General features: G+C 50.4%; 1 protein-coding gene across 3 annotated transcripts in view; it reads right to left on the bottom strand.

Moving 5' to 3' along the window:
* Positions 1-10,248: 10,248 nt before the first annotated feature.
* The window catches only part of CFDP1 (craniofacial development protein 1), a 122,697-nt gene continuing 111,026 nt past the window's right edge, over positions 10,249-21,919 (bottom strand). Inside the window, exons 6-7 of one of the 3 annotated variants that reach the window (XM_078062953.1) lie at positions 21,441-21,599; positions 10,249-10,558 (exon numbers count right to left, since the gene is read on the bottom strand). In XM_078062953.1, coding sequence (XP_077919079.1) covers positions 10,468-10,558; positions 21,441-21,599 — 250 coding nt within the window. In that variant the 3' untranslated portion in view covers positions 10,249-10,467. Of the gene's footprint in view, positions 10,559-21,440; positions 21,600-21,919 lie in introns of those variants that run through there. The other 2 variants (XM_078062954.1, XR_013444215.1) reach the window with 2 other exon arrangements.

Here is a 21,919-nt window from a genome sequence, read left to right as displayed (position 1 = left end):
GGATGGCCATTCTCCTCCTAGTTCCAGCCACATCTCACCCAAAGCACTGGGCTCCATGCTCAGAGACAGGCAAGCAGGGCAACCTTGCTGAATCTTGTCTTTTCAGAGGAAGACAAGATTCACATAGAAAGAGAGGCACACAACCACTTTGCTGGAGAGAGGGAGACCTTTCTGGGAGGTAAATGGACATTGTATTTCAAGGCCTTGAAGATGTGTGCCTTCCCTGACATGACAACTCCACTTGTAGAAGTGATCTAGAAATAACCAGTGATGCAGATCAAGATCTAAGGACAAGGCAGTTCATCGCGGCATTATTTTTAAAAGCAGAAAGTAGGTAACCTCAGTGACCAATGGTGGAAGACCAGTATAATAAATTATGGTACAACCACGTGATGGCATATCCTAGAGCCGTTAAAACTGTTTTCTCAAAGAACGTTTGAGGGGCACCTGGGTGGCTCAGTCGGTTGAGCATCCGACCCTTGATTTTGGCTCAGGTCATGATCTCGGGGTCCTGAGATTGAGCCCCTCATTGGGCTCCACGCTTAGTGCGGAGTCTGCTTGTCCCTCTCCCTCTGCTCCTTCCCCAACTCTCACTCTCTCTCTCTCTCAAATAAATAAAATCTTAAAAAAAAAAGGAATGTTTGAATCAATGGGGAAATGCTCGTGGCATATACCACAGGGCAGTTCAGTCCAATACAGTTCTATGATGATGGAAATCTTGGGTGTCTGCACCGTCCACGATTGTAGCCACTAGTCACATGTGACTACTGACTACTTGGAAATCTTTGGTTAGTGTGACTGAGAAACTGAATTTTGAATTCTTTTTTTTTTTCTTTTGGATTTTGAATTCTCATGAATTTAAAATTTAAATTTAGGGGCACCTACCTGGCTCAGTCGGGAGAGCATATGACTCTTGATCTCAGGGTTGTGAGTTCAAGCCCCACTTTGGGTGGGGAGTCTACTAAAAAAAAAAAATTTTTTTTTTTTTTTTTTTTGTTTAAATAGCCATATGTGGTCAGTAGCTTCTGTGTTGAGCTGCGCAGGTACGAGTATAATACCAACGGCCTTATGAAAAACTACCTAAAAACATGGGGAGAAGTCTGAAGGTATCCCGAAATGTAGCAGTTTGCTCTGTTAGTAAGATGATGAGAGATCTGAATTCTGTTTGATTTTTCTGCTTGCAAATTTTCCAACAATGAACGGTTTCCTTCTATCATCAGAGGAAGGGAGAAGAGAGAGGAGAAGCCTGGAGCAGCGAAGTTCACGTTGGCAGGAAGGGCCGGTGTGGGCGGGGCTTGTTTTGACAGGCGTGCTGTACCTCTGGTGGCCTGGGGCTTCTCCAAGCTGCAGGGCAACCTGCTGACACATTACAAACCCCGCTTAGCGGGTGCGAGCACGTGTGTGTGTGCGCGCGCGCGCGCACGTGGGGCCCCCATCCGTTGCCAACCTGGCAGCGCGGTGCTGGGTCTTCAGCTGTGTTTGCTGGGACTTGGGTGGATTTTGTCGTCTGAATTTCTTGCTTGCTTCCCCAGGCCTTCCTTCAGCTGCTTCTGCCAGTGACTGCTTAACGTTAAGGGGCTTCCTGCCTAAGCTCTCTCCTGGGCCTCTGAAGACTTCTCAAAGTCGGAGAAAGTTCCTGCAGGTGGGTCTCGGCAGACAGCAGGGAAGGAACCCGGGCGCGTACTCATTACGGTTTGCTGATGCGTCAGGAATTTAGGAGTTTGAATTATTTGAAGTGGCAAGATTAAAGGAAGATGGAATTTTCCTAAATACATAGCTGGAGGCTTTTTTATTTTAATGAGTAGGGAGGCGATGCGCAGTGGTTCTCACACTTCAGGGTGCATGAGCATCACCTGGCTGCTTGTGAGAATTGAGATTCCTGCCCCCCGGGATTATGTAATCCCTCCCTTTTGATTTATAGATACAGAAATGGGGGGGGGAGGCGAGGGGCCAAGCCATGTACCCAAGCAGGTCACTCCACTAGACCGTCTCTCGGTCTCCCGTGGCAGGTGTTTGGTGTTAAGGGAAGAGACAAAAGCGGGGTCCAGCACATTCTCTGACACCACCTGGAGGTCCAGCAATTCAACTCTGTCACCAAGTACCGAGAGTCAGTGCAGACCTCCCACAGATAAGAGGTGCAGTCACACAAGACTGTCCCCACCTCAGACACCAGCCGCAAATGGGGCGCTCAGAGTGCGCACCCTTCTGCTCAGTCCATGACCGCCGCCAACGGCTTGGATCATTTGCTAGAACTCGAGGGCCCAGGAAAGTGCCCTATTTATGGTTGTTGTCTGTTACAAAGGATGCAAATGAACAGCCAGACGAAGATGGGTGCGGAAGGGTACCATGCAAGAATCTCTGTGCCCATGGAATTGGGGTGTGCCACCCTCCCGGCACGTGGATGTGCTCCCCCAACTCAGAAGCTCCCCAAACTTTGTTGGTGAGGAATTTTTATCAAGATCTCATTACACAGGCACAATTGCTTAAATCACTGGCCTGATCGGACTCCCTCCCCGGCCTCCCCTCCCTCCCCAGAGGTCCAGGGACCGGACTGTAAGTTTAAACCCTCCAGCTACAGGGGCGGTGTTGCTGGTGACCAGGCCCCATCCTGAAGCGTACAAATCCCAAGGGTTTTAGGAACCCAGAACTGCACAAAACCTATTTTTTTTTCTTATACCATGTGGGCTATTTGCAGTTTTGTGGAAAACACCACTTGCATTGCCAAGACAACAGAGGCCTCCGCAACGATGCTGCTTCTCGTCATTTCCAGCTCCAGCTGTCCACCGCAGTGCCGGGGGCACACACAGGTCGTGCCAGACACTGTTGGTGCAGGAGGGCTGGGGGGTGGTGACTGAGAACGGGCAGAATCCCCTCCCTGTGTCTCAGGACCCCAACCTCAAATTCAAAGGTCCCATAATGGAGCTCAATGGCAGAGCGTAACAGAACTGTGGGGTCCGGCTTGAGACAACAGTAAAGACGGAGCAATCTTGATGAGGCGACCAGGACCCAGAGGGTCCACCCTACCCCAGATGGCGTTCTCCAGGCCCCAAAGAGCTTCCAGACTTAAAAATGTCTTCCACTTGTCAGTCCCAGTGCCTCAAACACAGATGGGCTTAGGTTATAATGCAAAGATGTTAGGGTGGAAGAGGGAAGGCTGAAGAGAGCAGAGCAGCTGGGCAGCAACCCTCCACACCCTGAGGACTCTGGCCACCGCTCCCTCTGAGGCACCCACAGCAGCCCCATGTCACAGCTGTGGCCCAAGTGCCCTGGGGACGGCTCAGGACGCTGGGCACAGTTTGAAGATGGGCAGCTCCATAACTTCTACTAGAAAACCCACACATTGTAATTCCTTTTGGTGTCTTCAAATTTGAAGCTCGTTTATCTGGGTCAGGGACCATTTATTTGCATCTAACAAGTCGAGGCTCGCCACAGCATCTTTCCAACATATGGCCTGTTTGTGTCCTGTCTCTGTGCATCTGGTCAAGGCCACGTGGGCAAGGGGGCATTGGCCTCGCTGGGAGGGGGTACATGGCCTAGCACAGACCCCTCAGCTTCCCAGCCACCCAACCTGCTTTTCAGAGAAATGGCAGTTGGGGGCACCTGGTAGTTTACCTGAATGAGTCTCTCATCTCCTGGGGAAATGTTCCAGGAGCCGTTTGGGAAGATCATTCTGGAAGCCAGCAAGCTGCATCACCACGGCAAGCCCTGCATCCCGTGGTGCCCATCCCTTGGACACCTCTCTGTAAGACGGGCAGGGGAAGTCTAAACGTGAGCTTATCTTTCTTTTTTTTTATTTTTTTATTTTTATTTTTTTAAGGTTTTATTTATTTGACAGAGAGAAAGACAGCCAGAGAGGGAACACAAGCAGGGGGAGTGGGAGAGGGAGAAGCAGGCTTCCTGCGGAGCAGGGAGCCTGATGTGGGGCTCGATCCCAGGACTCTGGGATCATGACCTGAGCCGAAGGCAGACGCTTAACGACTGAGCCACCCAGGTGCCCCTTATCTTTCTTTTTAAAAGAATTATCTTGAAGTACTTCAGAAAATAAAGGCATAATGAATAATGTAAGAAATATCTGTGTCCTGGGCGCCTGGGTGGCTCAGATGGTTAAGCGTCTGCCTTTGGCTCAGGTCATGATCCCAGAGTACTGGGATCGAGTCCCACATCGGACTCCCTGCTCCTTGGGAGCCTGCTTCTCCCCCTTTGCCTCTCTCTCTCTCTCTGTGTCTCTCATGAATAAATAAATAAAATCTTAAAAAAAAAAAAGGTAATGAAAATTACCTTTCTAAAAAAAAAGAAAAAAGAAATATCTGTGTCCTCACCTCCCAATTTAAGATATAAAACCACATCTGTAAACGAAGCTCCTTTTCTCTGATCATAGAAACTTCCCTATCCTGTGAGAGGTAACCGCTATGCTGAGTTTAGTGTCTATCACCCATTCATTATATATAATTATATTTATATATTATATATATGATTATATACCCTTCCTATATTCTGAACCAAGGTATAATATCTTTTGCAAGTTAAAACATTTTTTTGAGGTGAGAGTCACGTAACATAAACCCAACCATCTTAAAGTGTAAAATTCAGTGGTATTTAGTGCATTTGCAGTGCTGGGCAACCATTACGTCCATGTTCACGTTTTTGAGCTTGTATAACTGGGATCCTACGTTAGGACTTTTGCTGCTTGCTTTTTGCATCAATGCTGCTTACGAGGCTCATCTGTGCTTATGCACGCTGCCCTCCTCGTTCGGCTCACTGCTGTCCTGTATTGCCCCGTGTGACTATTTCACAATTGATCCTTTCTCCTGATGGGTACTGGGTGGATTCCAGGTTTTTATGATCACAGTAAGCCTGCCTCCTTGTGCTGCTTCTCCAGGATGTCAACCCAGGAGTAAAAGTTGCTGTGTCATGGGCTGAGAGCAGTTCCAGATTAGACATCACCCAACTGTTCCTCAAAGTGCTAATTTATATTCACATAAGCCTGGTTGTCTTGGGAAGCTGGGGGCCAGGTGCACAATTTAATTATAGTAACCTAACACTTGGATAGTGTGCTTCATTTAATAAAACACTGTGAGGTAGGCAGAGCAGGATTATTAACCATTCTCAGCAACCTTCTGAACAAGGTATCTGAGACTCAGAGGGACTCCACCTGGATCCTAGCAGTGTTAGGATTGAAGGTTAGAGGCAGGACGACCCATGTGTCAGTCCAGGATGGTGCTCTCCTTAGGCAATGTTAATTTCTCCCCTGCCCCCGCCCCCACCCTGCCCCCTTGTACCTTACTTAAGCATAGGTCACAGTTTACCCCATCAGCTTTCTGAGGTGACAACACCATGAACGATGGCTGGCAGACCATGGAGAGGAGACCCTGAAAGAGGGTCTCTGTGGTTTGGACCATTCCAGGCTGCAGGGAAGCAGGGCAGAGTCTTCTGGACTTGCACATTCCATTTTCCTTGCGGTGGTCAACATGCCTGTGCACAAAGATCGCATCTGATAGTATTTGGGGACCTAAGTTGCCCCAGGAGGGCACAAAGAAAAGGCTTTACAGAAAAGTCCGAGGGAGGAACTGTGAACACCCAGGGAAGGAGGTACAGCGGGAGAAGCATTTATGATACCTCGAGTCTCTAAGGAACTGTCAACTGGGCCCGCCGGTCCCTCCTCCCCACACTCCCTGAAACCAGGCGGCATCCCAAAAGAGGGCAGCCCTGTGAACCTTGCTTAGCACAGAAACTTGGTTCTGGAGCAGAGCTTATGCCTGAGTGACATCTGAGCAGAGGCCTGTCTGAACAAGGCCTGGGGGTGTCTCGGGGTGCAGAGAGTGGTTGGGCTGCTGCCCCAGGGCGGGGGCAGAAGTGGAAGCCGAAGGGGTGTGCCCACACCTCTGTGTCCTTCTGCCACGAACTTTTGGCACCAGGAGCACCAGTTGCCGCTCTCCACCTGCAATCATCTCCCCATCCTGGCTGCTTCTGTCCCCCCGGACTCATGTCTGTGCGTCGGGATCCCAAGGGGGCGGAAGGCAGTTCCGTTTTGCCTTCCCCGCCCCCATCCGACCCTCCAGTCACAAGATGTAGGTGTGATCCCTGGTGGCTTCGCAGTTTGACCTCAGGCAAGTTTCCTCTGGTGAAAAATGAGGAGGATCCGACAGATGGCCCGCGAGGAAGCAGCTGGCTGTGGGACCTCACCACCACTTGCCTGCCAGGGCTCCCAGCCCAGGCCCCCCGCTTCGGCTCCCACGGTGCGCAGCTCACTCAAGACTGAGTTCACCTCGCCGTCCCTTCTTCCCTAGAGACCTTATGCCGAGCTCATAATGAGAGCACCGTGTTCCTCAGGAAATAGGTGAGCAGAATCTCCTAAGGAAACTCGTTTTATTCTTTGACCTGATGCTGTCCGGGGCAGTTTTTTCAGCATTGGGAAGGCATCAGATGCCCTGGAAATCCGACACAGCCATCTGGGGCAAGGAGAAGACAAAGACTGATGGCAGAGCAGGGCCAGGTAACAACTTTCAGGGATTCTTGCCCGCCGTGGCCCAGCCAGGAGGTGTCCTTGGGCCGTCCCCGTGCCACTCCCACCAGGCCGTGGCCCCAAGGCCGCGGTGCCCTGCCCACCCACCTCGTAGCGCTGACTCAGTCTCTCCACTTCCCCACTCCCGGATAAAGGGAAATCATTTCCTCTGGAGTTGGGCAGAAGAGTTTTCACTATATGTGGATATGAAGAGCTAGATAAAATACGATCCACTTATTCTTAAAAACTGTGGGCTAGACGGTGTCTGCCACGGTTCAAACAGGACGGATGGAAAAGGAGATTCTTGATTGAACATGGTAACACCTCTGTTAGCCCCACTACCCTGCCGGGCCTCAGTGGGCCCACCAGGAAAGGCCAGATGTTCACTGAGGCAGCTCTCAGGCCTTTGAGAGCGAGGTAGGTAGGGGTGGGGACAGGTGGCCACGCTGGCTGGGCAGGCAGATCCCACCAAGGGCACGAACGGGGCTCAGGCAGGAGCACAGCTGACCAAGAGGAAGACCCGAGGCCCGGGTCCTGTCCCTGGGAACTGAGCCAGAGCAGTAAGCAAACACAGGGGGCAGAGGGGCCCAGGAGATGGGACAACACGCAATCTGCAAAGACTGGGCTCCAAGCTGTTAAAACAAGCACAGGATGTGGGGGGGCAGGGAGCGTCCCCGCCACTATGCTCCTGGCCACCGTTAGACCTGCAGGGTGGGAGCGGGGCTCTAGGAGGCTGCCCATTCTGCCCTGAACAGCTGGGCCCCTCTTAGTCCTTTCCTATACACAGCTCCGTTCTCTCTCGCTGGCACAACTGAAAAAAACCAATTCATTATTAAAAACTCAAATCCAAATAGAAGTAGAGAGAATAGTGTGAAGGATCTGCTGTCTTCCTCACTCAGACTCAGTAATTATCGACACATGACCCATCTCTTCTCCTCTGAGCCCACCCACTCCTTGGTGACAATTTTAAGGACCAAATGGAGAAAAGCCTGTTGGTTTATTACAAAGAATCGAGTGTTCCGGGGACCACTGTTTGGCTGACCAATCACCTATTCCTAATTCCACCCCCATCTTCCACAACAGGCTTTCCAGCCTCCCCTCCAGCTGGGGGCAGTCAGATGATCCAGCAATGGCCAGTGAGACGTACATGAAAGCCAGCTTTGAAGCTGCTTTTAAAAGTCTCATTGCAGGATGATACATGTGCACACATATACACATCTGCACGTGTATTAGCCAGAGGAAGCGGCTTCATCAATATGAACTTAGTTCAATATGAGGGACTTTTCTTTTTTTTTTTAAGATTTTAAGTAATCTCTACACCCAGCCTGGGGCTCAAACTTAGAACCCCCGAGATGAAGAGCTGCACGCTCTACCGACTGAGCCAGCAAGATGCCCCAATGCAGGTGGCGTTTAAAGAGGTTCTATGGAGGGGTGCCTGGGTGGCTCAGTCGTTATGTGTCTGCCTTCGGCTCAGGTCATGATCCCAGGGTCCTGGGATCGAGCCCCGCATCGGGCTCCCTGCTCAACGGGAAGCCTGCTTCTCCCTCTCCCACTCCCCCTGCTTGTGTTCCCTCTCTCGCTGTGTCTCTGTCAAATAAATAAATAAAATCTTTTTAAAAAAAAAATAAATAAAGAGGTTCTATGGAGATGAAGAGGGAGGCAGCTGAAGTCAAGGCAAATGAAACTATTTTAACTGTGAAAGTCTGGGAACACTGAAGCAAGGATGCACGAAGCTGGGAGGAAGGGCGTCTGTAACAAGAATGGTCTCAGTAGCTGCACATTCCTTGGCCAGCTGCCGGATTCTGCCCCAAGGGGCTAGGCTTGAGGGGCTTTCTGTTTTACTGGCTGCTTGGAGTTTATTTTCCACTGGGTGCAAGGCACACGGTTCCAGGATGTCAGGAAGGCCTGCGTGTGGCTTGGATAGTAAAAAAAAAAAACTTCTTTTTTGGTGTTTTGCTATACAAGAACCCCACTACTTCTGCTTGCAGCAGCCTGCCTAGTCTATGGGGAGGGGACAGTGGGGCCCTGATGAGCCTGGCGCCTCCTGAAGCCTGGTGGCCGGTGGTGGCCACGCAGGACCGGGGCCCGGTGCAGGCTTTGCCAGGCTGGCCACCAGGTTGCTTCCCGGGGTGGGGGGACGGGGAGGCTTTCCAAAAGACGCGTGGATGTGTAAAAAGTCACTGAGTGGAGATCAGATGTGTGCAGCAAACCCGCCTGGAAAAGACTCACTAAGTTGAGACCGCAGAAAGGATCCCACTTTTGTGCAGCTGTAAATTTAACCTAATGCAGGGCCCAGCAGAGAAGCCTGCGTGAGGGCTGGGTCGTGAACAGAAGCTGAAGGGCAGATGCGCTCTGGCGCTCCCTGACTCGTCGGACTTCCCTCTCCACACCCTGGAGCCAAGCAAGAATAGCACACCCTCCTGTGCCAAGAACCCAGCATGCTCTTGCAGCTCCTGTCCCCACCTCGAAGGCTTCAAGGGCGTGAAGATTTGCTAAAAAAGAAAAACCCTAACTTGCGATGGGCTCAGCACCATTTATTCGGTAGGATTCCAGATCGTGTCTCAATCCAGACGAGGCGCTGGCTCACGCTGAGACGAAGAACCGTGGGAGGGAGCGCGGGCTGGAGGCCCTCAGGACTCGGCAGGCAGGCGGCAGTGGACAGAGGACGATGCCCAGAGGGTGCCACGCTGTCTAGTGTGGCTCCTGCGGGTCCGGATGTCCTTGTCCTAACCAGAGCGCTGCCTTGTCTTACCTTAAAGGACTTTCCCGTTACTCCTGTATCCCTGTGTAGGACCATAACCGAGGCCTCACAGCGACCTGTTCTGATGCTGGCCCGAAGGGCTCTCCTACCACTTTTACAATCCTTTATCAGAGTGGATGTGAACAGACAATGTGTTCCAATGTAGCCAGTAAACTACCTTTCTGAGTAATAAGGTCCATGACCCCATAACCATGTAGTGTTGAGGATCAGGCCTTGGTTGCCATGAGCTTCTGACTATGTATTTGAGGACTGGATGGGGGACCCCAGGTGTGTCATTAGCTCATCTCAACCCTACAAAGTGGTGGTGTTCCTCGTACCATTTACAGACCAGAAAACAGAGGCTCCGAAAGCCCAGCTGTGGTCAAGGTCACAGGGCTGGTACATGTCCAGGCAGGGACTGGCTCCCAGTCTTTGGAACGCTACCTGACCCTAAATCTGTCCATGTTACTCAGGACACCCAGACACACACACCCCAAAAGCAAACTGTGGGGTTTACTACTTTATTACTATGCAGTTTGGAATTTAAATTTTCCTAAGCAGTATAAAAAAAGAGTCTTTCAGAGTTTTCTTTGACAGAATTACTGAGGTGGGAGCACATCTTAAACTGACTTGAACTCTGGGAAGAGGAAAAAGGCTGAAGGGAAAAAAATCCCTAATTCAGCAATAATACATGCTTACTTTCAGCCTGACCTTGTACCAGTTAAGTAGGAATCCCGTTCAGCAGGGAGGAAGAGAGCAGGAGAGAAGCAGCAGCGGAACAAGAACCAAACTGCAAGGACTTGGCGTTCCACCCACCCTCGGGAGCCTCCCTCCCCCAGTCTCGGGGGCAAGGCCGACTCCAGAACGGGCCCCAGAAATTCAGCCCCAGGCTGGTCGCGCTATTCCCTGGGACCAGCTCGGGCAGGCCAGGACGTGCGGGCCTGGCTGGTGGCCTTCACAGCAGGATAAAGGGAAGGCCAGTGGTGTCCTCATCTTCACCAGCCTCTTGTAGGACCAACTTTTATTTTTATTTTTTTCAAGGACAAACTTTTAAAAGTAAAACGGATGAAACCACGTGAGGTCAAGATACAAAGACAGAAATTCAACGTGGAAAAAAGACCTTGCTGGGAAATAGCTGATGAGAAACACCAGAAATATTTCACAGACGCACCAGAAGCTCACATTGTCAACAGGATTAAGCTGCTATTGATTTCCCGCCATGACATCAGGGTTTCATTTTGCTCAGCCTGAGATCTCGCTCGATTTCAAACTGCCTGTGGTCCACTCGGTCTAGAAAAGCCTTCCGTTCAATGTACCTAGAAGAAAATATAAAATGTTTGTCAGCAGACTCTTGTAGGAGAAAAACATCTCCCCTGCACTGTCCCACCCCTCAGGTGTGAACCGCCCCCCCCAGGTGTCCACTTGACCAGTGGGATCCCCGGGTTAGAGCAAATACAAACAGATTACCACAGCTGGTACCCAGAGTAACCACCCACAACTTGCCCAGTAACATCCAAACCACTCACGCTTGGTCTAAACAAGATGCTTCTGGCTCAGAGGTCACTGCAAGTAAAATGGAAAAAAGAAAGCAACCACCTATCCGGGGCTTGGTGGCAGGAAAATGCAGCAGTTTTGTAACAAGGTTTTAGGGACAGAAGAACATAGGCTGAGTCAAGCAGGGGTTCAGTGGGGGGCTCTGTTACACATCAGCTGGGCCACACTGGTCAAGCACTCAACATCTCTGAGCCTCATTTTTTTTTTTTAAAGATTTATTTATTTATTTGACAGAGAGAGAGAGACAGGAGAGAGGGAACACAAGCAGGGGGAGCGGGAGAGGGAGAAGCAGGCTTCCTGCTGAGCAGGGAGCCCAATGTGGGGCGCAATCCCAGGACCCTGTGATCATGACCTGAGCCGAAGGCAGACGCTTAACGACTGAGACACCCAGGCGCCCCTGAGCCTCATTTTTCTCAAGAGCAAAATAGTGATGCCGTATTTCCTGGTCTCAGTGGTGGGCTGAGACGGTGAGGGAAAGAAAGGTATGCATCCTGCATATCTACAGTACATCAAACTGAAAAAAGGTGCATCTGAAAATGGAAGAAACAGAGTCTTTTTTTTTTTTAAGATTTTATTTACTTACTTGAGAGAGAGCACGAGAGCAAGCGAGAGCACGAGAGCAAGCGAGAGCATGAGCAGGGGGAGAAGCAGATTCCCTGCTAAGCAGGGAGCCCGATGCAGGGCTCAATCCCAGGACCCCGGGATCATGACCTGAGCAGAAGGCAGACACTTAACCGACTAAGACACCCGGGCACCCGAAACGGTCTTTGTAGAAACTACTTTCTTGGGCTGCTGTGAAGCTCAAGTGGGCACACAGAGCGCTCACTTTAAAGGGATTTCACTGCCTTCAGCGCCCTCCTTCCTTCCCCTGCTCCTCTCCGGTGTCCTCTGCCCACTTGGGGCCAGAAGAGGCCTCCCTGAAGTTTCTCTAAGGGAATGAGAGCAAGAACGGCCACCCACAGTCCACCTACGGGGCCCCTTAAAAGGTCGGTGCTCGGCGACCTAACGGGGGCCAGGTTCAGCAGACGCGGCTTCCCCAGGTGCCGGGCAGAAGTGGGCAGGTAAGGAGTGGCTGGCAGCTTAATGAGACAGGGCTGCATTTTAATGCACCTTCTTGCCCTAAAGCGGGCCGCGTCTCGCCTGCGGGAGGGGATCTCTGCTACTAATTCATCTACTGAGAGAGCAAAACTGTCACTGAAAATAGGAGACATAACTGAATCTCCGCACTAATTTTTCTTGTGTAGCACTGTGTAAAATGTGCACCTGTCATTACAAGGTCATTATGTTAGCAGGCGCAGGAGCCCATACGCCTTCGCTGAGTCCGGGGCCTGCTTGCCAGCCTCAGGCCGTGGCCCCTACCCCGCAGACGGAGGTGGCTCTGAGTTCAAACCCTGACTGCCACTGGCGAGCTGTGTGACTCTGGGTACACCACATCACTCTGCCAATTCTGTTTCCTCATCTGCCAAGAGAACAAAGAAAAATGGATCATCATCCCTACTCTGGAGGGCTGCTGGGTGGACTGAATGAAACTGTCCACAAAATGCCTAGCAGAGCAGGCGCTCAAGAAAATGGCAGCTAATGCTGTCACCATCGTTTGGGGAGGCCCAAGGACAACAGATCCAAGAGGGGAGCGCAGTCAGGTCTCTTGATGGGTATTATCGGCGACTAGGTCAGGGATCAGGAACTAAGCTGCTGCGTCTACACCGCCGACCAGAGGCCAGAATGGCTGGAAACGAACAGGAGGGCCTGCTCCTAGGTTTGACAGAAGCCCATCGGGGCCAGGCCATCAGATTTAGCGAGTGAAACACAGGATGCCCGGCTAAATGTGAATTTCAGATTCCCTGGCAGAGAGGAAAGCCACAGACACCGTGGACCCCCTTCTGATAAAGAGAGAAGACAAGGCGGACTGCGGTGGGGAAGCAGACATGTGACAGAACACACTCACCTTCCACCTATCGCCAAGGGGCCCGTGATTCTCCAGAGGGGGCTGCTAACCAAAATCGACCAAAGGGCTCTGCCACACTATAACCATCATCCTCCCCCACCTTAGTTTTCACCAGCCCTGGGTGAAGGCCGAGATGGGCAGCAGTATTTTGATAGCCCGAACTGCCCCTTGAAGTTCAGCAGGAAAAAAAGGGTGCACCTTGGCTAGAGAGGAATTTAAGACGTGTTTCAAGAGAGCCATTACCCAATGCTCTCTTGTCGGAGAGTGCCTGGGGGGAAGGAAGAGGAAGTACGTGGCTTTGAGCAGTTGTGGTCTTTCTTCTCGATTTTCCTCTAAAGAGGAAGTGATACTTAAATTAGGATGCTCACAGAGCATGAAGGATGGCCTTGCAGGTTCCTGGAAGCAGTGCTAGGTCCAGCTGCATTTTAATGCACCTTCTTGACCTAAAGCGGGCCTCGTCTACCTCCATGACCCCCAGAAGTCACGCTTTCAGCACCAGCACAACCTGGTGAGACTCTCAAGAGTGAAGCCAGGCTGGGTGCTACCCAGGCAGGTGCAGGCAGAGCTCAGGTTAAGGGGAGGATTCAGGCAGCCAAGAGGGGCATATGTGCAGAATGCAACTGAATTCTCAAGGGCGACCCAGACAAAGGCCGTCAAGGCGGGCCTGGCGACTTCACTTCCCCATTCAGAGCCACGCGTAGCTGCTAACAGGATCCAGCCAAGAGCTGGCCAGGAAGAAAACTTCTATTGAACGTGGACCACTCCCCTCCCCGAAAGACAGGAAAGGTGCCGAGGATGAGATGGGCTCTGATATTTACTATTTGTTTCACTTTGGGCAAGATACTTAATTTCCGTGCCTTAGTTTTCTTCTCTAAAACAGGAATAAAAATTATAGTAGCCCTCTGACAATGCGGTGAGCCTGTGAGAAGTGCTCTGTAAACAATAAAACAAAGAACAGCTGAGCACTGAGGGGTTCTTGCTTCCCATTTCTGACCTGACTGTATCACTACAGAACCTCAGACCCCGGGACAGCTGCAACAGGGGCCAAGAGACCAAATGCTCCGGGAGGAGCAAGGGTTTGTGGGGAAGGCCGCCTCCTCCGAGGTGGCCCAGGTAGATGGCCTATTTAAACCGAGCTTCAGCAAGTTTTCAGGCACCTTAAGTGGGTTACAGTCCCAGAACACAACCACCAGCTGACAAGTGCAATGGTGCCTTTCTGGCCTGTGCCCAGCACTCCTGGGGACCCAGCCTGATTGGGCGCAGTCCCCTGGGAAGCTGGGGGTATGTGTGGGCGGGGGCATCATCCCTTCCTGCTACTATTGCTCTATGTGGCCCATTTACCCTCGAGGAAGCGGCTCTTTACTTTCATTAATAAAACATGCTAATAGCACCAAAACCTAAGGGATTTTCTAGCTTTTCCTTTCAGAACCAGGTTAGATACAACAGGTTCTGGCATCTTTTTGATCCTTTGACCCAAATTACTTTTCTGGTACCAACTGTTTGAGATCCAGGCCAAAAAGGAGGGAGGGAAAAATGGAAGAACAGAGGAAAAGGGTAGAAAATGCTTCTAGGGAATATGCTGGTACCTACTCCACAGGCAAATGAAGGATGGCCATCCACCCAAAAAGTCAGAGGTCTTTGAGGGTGGGAAGGCCCAACGGGTGGGCCCATCCTGGGCCTCGGCCTCCTGCCCCCGGTCAGGGAAAGAGCAAAGGGAGGTGCGGGGACATGTGACGCCGGTACACGACTGAGGGCATTTCCAGCTGCGTTATTACTCTGTTCCCAGCGTCAGGTCCCCCAAGCAAGCACGCAGTGCCGCACAAACATGACTGGGAATGCGGGCCAGCTCAGTGCCCAGCACCAGGAGGCAGTGGGCCATGGAGGCTGTCTCAAGATAAAGCCCTGTGATGGATGTAGTAAGGTAGGCCCTTTTCTGCCCGAGAGAAGCAAGCTACCCAGTGTCGCAAAAGCCCGCATCCCCCTCACCCCGTGGAAGAGTGTGCGACTTGTAAACCGCTTGAGGCCCAGAGTAGAAGAACGGTGACTTGAATGAAGCTTCTCCCCTGCTTTCCTCCCATCTCACCAGGTTGTGCTGGTGCTGAAAGCATGACTCCTGGGGGTCATGGAGGTAGACTGTTTGGAGAAAAAATGATTTTCTCTGGGCTCTCCTACACGCCTCTCCGCGTCACAAGCACACCTGGTATCCAATCATGGCGCTCCCTGACCTTCGATTTGATTGCCAGCGGCAGCCAAGCCCGGGCCTGCAGTCCGCTCAGGCACGGTGCCCCCAGCCCTTCTCCAGGCCTGCCGGCCTCCGCCTCGGCTGACAGTGCCTGCTGCCGGGGAAGCCGTGTGCTCGGGGACGGGGCTGGAGGGAGCAGTGCGGAACGCTGGGCCAGCCCGGGAGCCCGGGGCTCAGAGCGAGTTGCGACCCTTTGCTATGCGGATGACTGACCATCTTGGGGACGGGCGTTTTAACCAACTCTGCTGCATGGGCAGAGACATCATTCTGATGGACCTGATGTCATGCCCTTCTTTTCTGGGGGGCTGATTCTAGTCCTACTAGGTTCCCACACAAAGTCATGACTGTCTGGTGGCTTAGTGGGTCAGGCATTTGGACAGTGAGGTGGCTTGGCACCTGCTCTGGGCTGGGTCCTCTTCTAGGTGCTGGGGACAGGTGGTGAACCTGCCCCTTGTTGTTGGAGGCTCACCGTGTATGAAAGAGAACACGATGACACACTCCAACAAAGTGCTATGACTGACGGTTCCTCGGGTGGGGCTACTCTAGAGAGTGGCATCTGAGTCGAACGCTGAGTGACAAGAGCGAGCCATCATGGAGGAGGACCTGGAAGAGCCCTACAGAAGCTGGGCTGTCATGAGCGGGGGAGAAGGGGGTACGAGGTGGGCAGGAGACAGCTCAGGAAGGGCCTAGAATGCCAGTAAGGAGTCAAACACTGACTGCAAGTACTCCTGGGGGGGCCTCCAGAAGGGAACAGAGGAAAAATAGTTTATATTAAAAAAATCCTTTTAGCTACTGTAGGGGAGAATGGAGGGAAGGGGACAGACAGACAAAAGCAGGGAGTATGACAGATGTCTGTGACTTGTACTGGAGGGATGGCAGTGGGGCTGGACAGAGGGCATGGAATGAAGTATTTTATGACAGAACTGTCTACTGGACTTTTGCATGTGAACTGAAAGAGGAAATCAAGGATGACTCCTAGGTTTTTCTTTTAACAGTTGGGTGGATGGTGATGGTGTCATTTTCTGAGAAGTCTGAGGAAGAAGACTTTATGGAAAGAAAGGCAAATATTTGGTTTTGCATGTTAAGTTTGATGTGTGTCTAGGACATGCAAATGGAGGGGTCAACCCAACAGCTGATCTGGGAGTCTGAAGCTCAGCGGAATGGTCGGGCAAGGGAGAGCTTTTCTGGGAGTCATCAGCAGAATGTGGTACCTAAGCTGTGGAACTAGTGAGCTCTCCTGGGCGGGGGGTGGTCTGCAGGGAATGGGAGGACAGACAGCTGCCCAGAGCTCAGTCCTGGGACTTTCCAAGTTTAAAAGCTGGGGGAAGGAAGAGGGACTAGCCAGGGAGGCTGGGAGGACATACCCCCAAGCTGTATCTGCCACCTTTGTGGAAAGTATTCCCGAAGGGTTGGCAGGAAGACACCAGGAGGGAATTTAAAGGAATAAGGCACCCAGCTTTCCATTTGCAGTAATGCCCCTGACAGTGTGGTCAGTAACGGCAGATGGAAGAAAGAAGAGTGAGCAGAGGACTCACTATATTTATAAACACATCAGATATCTCCTCTACCTAATTCTCATAAACTTGAGAGGTATAGTATACTGAAGAGTTTCTACTTTATAGATGAAGACATGGGCTAGAACACATGGCAGGTTGGTAGCAGAGCCAGGATTTAAATACAACTTCAATTCAGTTTTTTTTTTTTAAAGATTAATTTGAAAGAGAGAGAGAGAGAGTGCGCTCGTGCACGCTTGCACACAACTGAGTCGGGGTGGGGAGGGGCAGAGGGAGAGAGAATCTCTAGCAGACTCCCCACTGAGTGTGGAGCCTGACCCGGGGCTCGATCTCACAACCCTGAGATCATGACCTGAGCCGAAATCAAGAGGAGGACATCTAACCAACTGCACCACCCGGGAGCCCCAGTTTCAATTCAGTTTTGTCATAAAATGTAACACACAAGATTTAAAGTGAATAAAACGGGCAAGGCAAACGCCCCATCGTAAAGCAAGTGCTCACGTGGCCATGGCCAGATGAAGAAGCGGAAGGCTGACAGCCTGGAGGAGGCCCCTGCATAACTCTCCCACCAACGCCAGCCTGGCCAGGTGCGAGCTTGCCTGCCTTTGAAGTTTGCATGCCCTCAACATTATGGTCTAGTTGTGCCTAATTTTGAACTTGACATAAATAGACTTATACTGTGAATTCTTCTGTGACTTGCTTCTTTCACAAAATAACTCAACAGATGCACTGCTTTTGCCTGTCTTTGACCTTTATATAAATGCGATCATACTGTGTGAACTTCTTGGTGTTACTATGTTATTGAAATTATCCATGTTCATTCCCAAAATGGTGTCACTTAGGTTAAAGCCCCAAGTCAGTCAACCCAGACTTAATACCTAACCTCATTGCAGTTTCAACCCTCTAGGAATGTAACCTTTAACCGGTCAGTCAGGAATTCTCTGGTCAGCACCAGTGAGGTTATATGTCACATGGGCCTTCTTCATCCTCCAAAGGAAGATGAGGTAATCCACCTACTAAAACCCTTTTGTCCCCAGACGGAGGTGACCTCACCTGGAATAATCTTTCTATTTATGACTTCCTTGTCCTGCCTTTAAAAACCTTTCCCTGGGGCGCCTAGATGGCTCAGTCGTTAAGCGTCTGCCTTCAGCTCAGGTCATGATCCCAGGGTTCTGGGATCGAGTCCCGCATCGGGCTCCCTGCTCAGCGGGAAACCTGCTTCTCCCTCTCCCACTCCCCCTGCTTGTGTTCCCTCTCTCGCTGTGTCTCTGTCAAATAAATAAATAAAATCTTTAAATAAAAATAAAAATAAAAATAAAAACCTTTCCCTTTCTGTAGCCCTCTGGAGCTTCCCTCTACTTGGTGGAGGGGATGCTGCCTGATCCATGAACCATTTAATACGATCTCCACACTTTGCCTGTTGCATTATTGATAGATACTTGAGCTGTTTCCAGTTTGGGGATATTATGAAAACACTATCATTGAAATCCTCACACCTGTCTTTGGGGAACGCACAACGGAATTTCTGCTGGGAACACAGCTGGGGTGGGACTGCTGAGTCGCAGGGAATGAGTGCAGTCTGGTGGTTAATGCCAAGGGGGACATCCGAGCATGAGCTGTCCTATCTCCCAGATGCACTGAGTGTTTCCATCATTATGAGGCAACCGCCTCTTCGTTTCTGGTCATGCTTTTGTCTCCAAGTCTGTTTTGTCTCCTATCAGCTTTCTTCTTGTTTGTGGCTGCATGGCTTATCCTGTCACCCATCTTTTTTATTGTCACCAATTCTGCATCCCGCTGTTTCGACGTGTGTCTTTTAACCGGTATATAGTTGTTTTTTGTTTTCTAATTCAATGTGTCAATCTCTGTCCCTTCACTGGAGCGTTTAGTTTATTGACATTCAATGAAAGTTCTGGTAAATTTTCTGCAAAGAATGTAGACAATGGATGTATCAGATACATATTTTAGAACAGATCTGGTCCTGTGCCTGCAGTTTCTCCAGGTACCTCGTCTCCTTATGCGCGTATTTTAAGATGGCAAACTTGCCTTTAAAATAACTGGACAAAAATAGGGGCACCTGGGTGGCTCAGTCGGTTAAGCGACTGCCTTCGGCTCAGGTCATGATCCTGGAGTCCCGGGATCGAGTCCCACATCGGGCTCCCTGCTCAGCGGAGAGTCTGCTTCTCCCTCTGACCCTCCCCCTTCTCATACTCTCTCGCTCTCTCATTCTATCAAATAAATAAAAAATCTTTAAAAAATAAAAATTAAAAAAAAAAAAAATAACTGGACAAAAATAACCCAATATTGAACAATCTGCTTCAAATTTTATCCAATTTTTACAAGGGGAAAGATGTGTTAGCATTTACTGAACTGGAGTTACTATCAAAACATAAAATGCATGACATAAGCTTTTAATCTCAATCCAAACTTACTTTAATCAGGACTGTGTAACAGGAATATTTTTACCATCATTTATGACTTGAATTCTTGTATAAGAGATCAATTTAAATTTGGTACTTGTGAAAAGGTTTTATAAATATATATATGGCAGAGGTCAATCAAAACTCACAGGTAGCTCTTCTGAGATGTTATCAAATATGACTTTCCCCCCTTCTTGGTTTCAGCAAAGATCACTTTTATTCCAGGGGGATGCCTCTTGGGAATCTCCACATAGTCCCTCAGAGTAGCCCCTCCTGGTGATGCCTTTGTTGTTGCTGGCGTCTGTGTAAGAGAATTTGGGGCCTGACCTGCCTCTGCTCAAACAGACCTTACAGGTTTGGTTCTTGTGCTTCTATCAACACCGTGGCACGGGGCACACTTCTCTGGAGAAATCTTCTTGCGCTTCTCGACATTCCTGGTTTTGAACTTGGCTCTCCAATTACGTATGTGTTGGAAAGGCTCAGCCAGCAGCTGGCTGTCTTGCTCTCATCTCTAGAACTTTGATGCTATGGTCTAGTGATTCCCAACCCTGGCTGTGCATCAGAAGCACCTGAGCAGTGAGTTAAAGATACAAGTCTCTGCGACTCTCGGTTCAGCGGCCCTGTATAGGAGTGGCCTTGTCATCCCAACTCTGAAACCACCCCCACAAGACGATTCTCACGCTAAGCCAAGGTAAGAACCCAAGCTACAGCCTGTTCCCTGGACTAGGGGTTGGGCCCCTTTAATCTGCCTGCAAGAGCTAGGAAAGGCAAGTGAGTGGAGGTGTGGGGACGGGCACTAGAGAGGGAAGGTGAGAAGAGCCAGAGGCAGAGCAAAGAAGTCATCAGATCTGCCCTGGAAAAACACAATCAGATCGGTGGAATCGTTGGGTGGGGGGCGAAGGGTCTCAGAGAAGCGGGGAAAGCAGGGCGCTTAAAAGCTGCACGCCTGTTAGTGGTTCCCGAACTGTTACGTGATTTTCCATCGCCTGAGAAGTCCTCATTGGGCAGATGGCCTTTTAATCTTGTTTTCTCTTCTCGTCTACATTTTATTAGCTCTGCCTTATCTTCAACAGCACCACTCCCTACTTTTATAAGACCTCTATTGACTTGAGCAGAAGAAACAGTGTCCGCCCCACATAATCAATACCCAGAGGACCAATAAAGTGTCACACACACTGGCAGGTCCCCTGCTGTCTTGGATCACCAGGCAAACGTGGAGAAGAGGAATGAGCTGTGAGCAACCAGAGCAGAGTCAAAGACGGGGAGGTCTGGGGCAAACGTCAAAGGCCTTCTCTAGATAACAGCGACTCCTGCCTGGGCTTTATCCTGGGCCTTCCTCAGAGGACTCTGGCACTCCCACCTCAGCCCTGCGGCATTCCATCTTTGACAGAAGACTGACTTAGAAGTCTGATGGCTAACCAAGCTCATAAAGTCATTTAACAAAAATTTTTTTAAACATACTGATCAGCTTCTAGGTTAATTCAAATAATCTTGAAGCCAAATTTAGAAATGTGACCCAGAAAATCACCCCCTCACCTGTCTGTATTATAACTTAGCTTAGAAGCTGAATGACTACCACTTAATGCACACTTCTATGTGACAGGTGCTCTGCAAAGCGCTTTATGTACTTCATGTGCATTATGTGTATGTGTCATACATGTGTTACATGCATTATCTCATGAGATCCTCACACTCACCCCCAGTGTGGTATCATTACCCCAATTCACAGGCAAAGGAGCTGAGTTTCAGAAATGCTCTGTGTGTTGCAGGGAGAGCCCTTCCTGGTGAAGGGCAGGGTGGGGAGGACCCAGACTGTCTGACAGCCACACGGCACTTCTTTTCACCGTTAGGGGCGGGGGGAGTGATGACCTTGAGCCATGGACCCCGTTCTGCAGCAACTTTGCTTCTTAGCTCTTTCTGAGGTTCCTAAGTACTCACCAAACACTGCCTTTCTTGACATTCTTGCCTACAGAGCCTATGGATATCCTCTTCGTACTCCCAGGTGAAGAGGAGGGGTGCAAGTGATAGCCAGGGTGCCGTGAGAGGGCCGGCATGTCATGTAGGTTGAAGCCCCAGCCTGGGCCACAGTGACACGGACAAAAACAGTCCGCAATGAGGCGACAACATCTAGGCACTCTATTGGCTCTGCTCTGGAAGCACTGGGCTGGTCTGGCTTCTCAGAAGACCAGATCATTCCGACCACGACAAGGCGGATACAGCGAGCCAGATCTGACCACGTGACGAAACGAGGTGACTTACAGTTCCCGGGAGCTGTCTGTTGTCATTCGGGGAGCTCGGCTTGGCAGACAGGACTGGCCCCGCCCCGCCCACCCCCACCCCCACCCCCCCCAGTGTTCTTCTCACCCAGGGGACCGGCTCCACATTAGAACAGAGCTTCACCAACAAATGGACAAAATTTGCTTCACCAGGAAAAGTGCCTGCTTATTTAAACTGGGTGGCCTGTCTACAATAAACTATTTCAGATTTTTTAGAATTTTCAGAGGAACAGAATCTACTAGTTCTTACCCCTCCTTCCCTCGATTATGGATGGCTAGTTCTTCACCAATGCCCTCTTCCTCCTTGAAGCTCTCCCAGTCCAATTTGGACTTCTCTAGGGTGCTCATCTTCTGCTTCTTGGCTCCAATTTTCCCCAAAAGGCTGCTCATGCCACTTGATCTTTTTAACCTAGAGAAAGTGAAAAAAATGAAACACGTAGCGTGTAAAAACTCTTGATTCATGTTTTTTTCTGACTGGCACGGGGCTCCCTAGATTCGGGCTATTTATCTTAATTTAGGAAACCATTTTTGTATTTAGGGTACTTCCTGTCTGCTCTGGAGAACACTTTAAGTAGACCAGAATTCAAATGCACTTTTCCTGCCTAACATCTCTGACCGCTCTAAGGACCTAGGAAAAGGAAATCCTAAAGCCCTCTATATGCTCTGTAGGACAGGTCTCTGCTTGCAGGCAGGGAGAAGTGCAGCATGATTCAGACACGGCTTTGGAAT

The sequence above is a fragment of the Halichoerus grypus genome, chromosome 15 (genome assembly GCF_964656455.1).
Source record: "Halichoerus grypus chromosome 15, mHalGry1.hap1.1, whole genome shotgun sequence".
NCBI classification, from domain to species: Eukaryota; Metazoa; Chordata; class Mammalia; order Carnivora; family Phocidae; genus Halichoerus; species Halichoerus grypus.
This window is presented reverse-complemented; position numbering and strand designations above follow the sequence as displayed.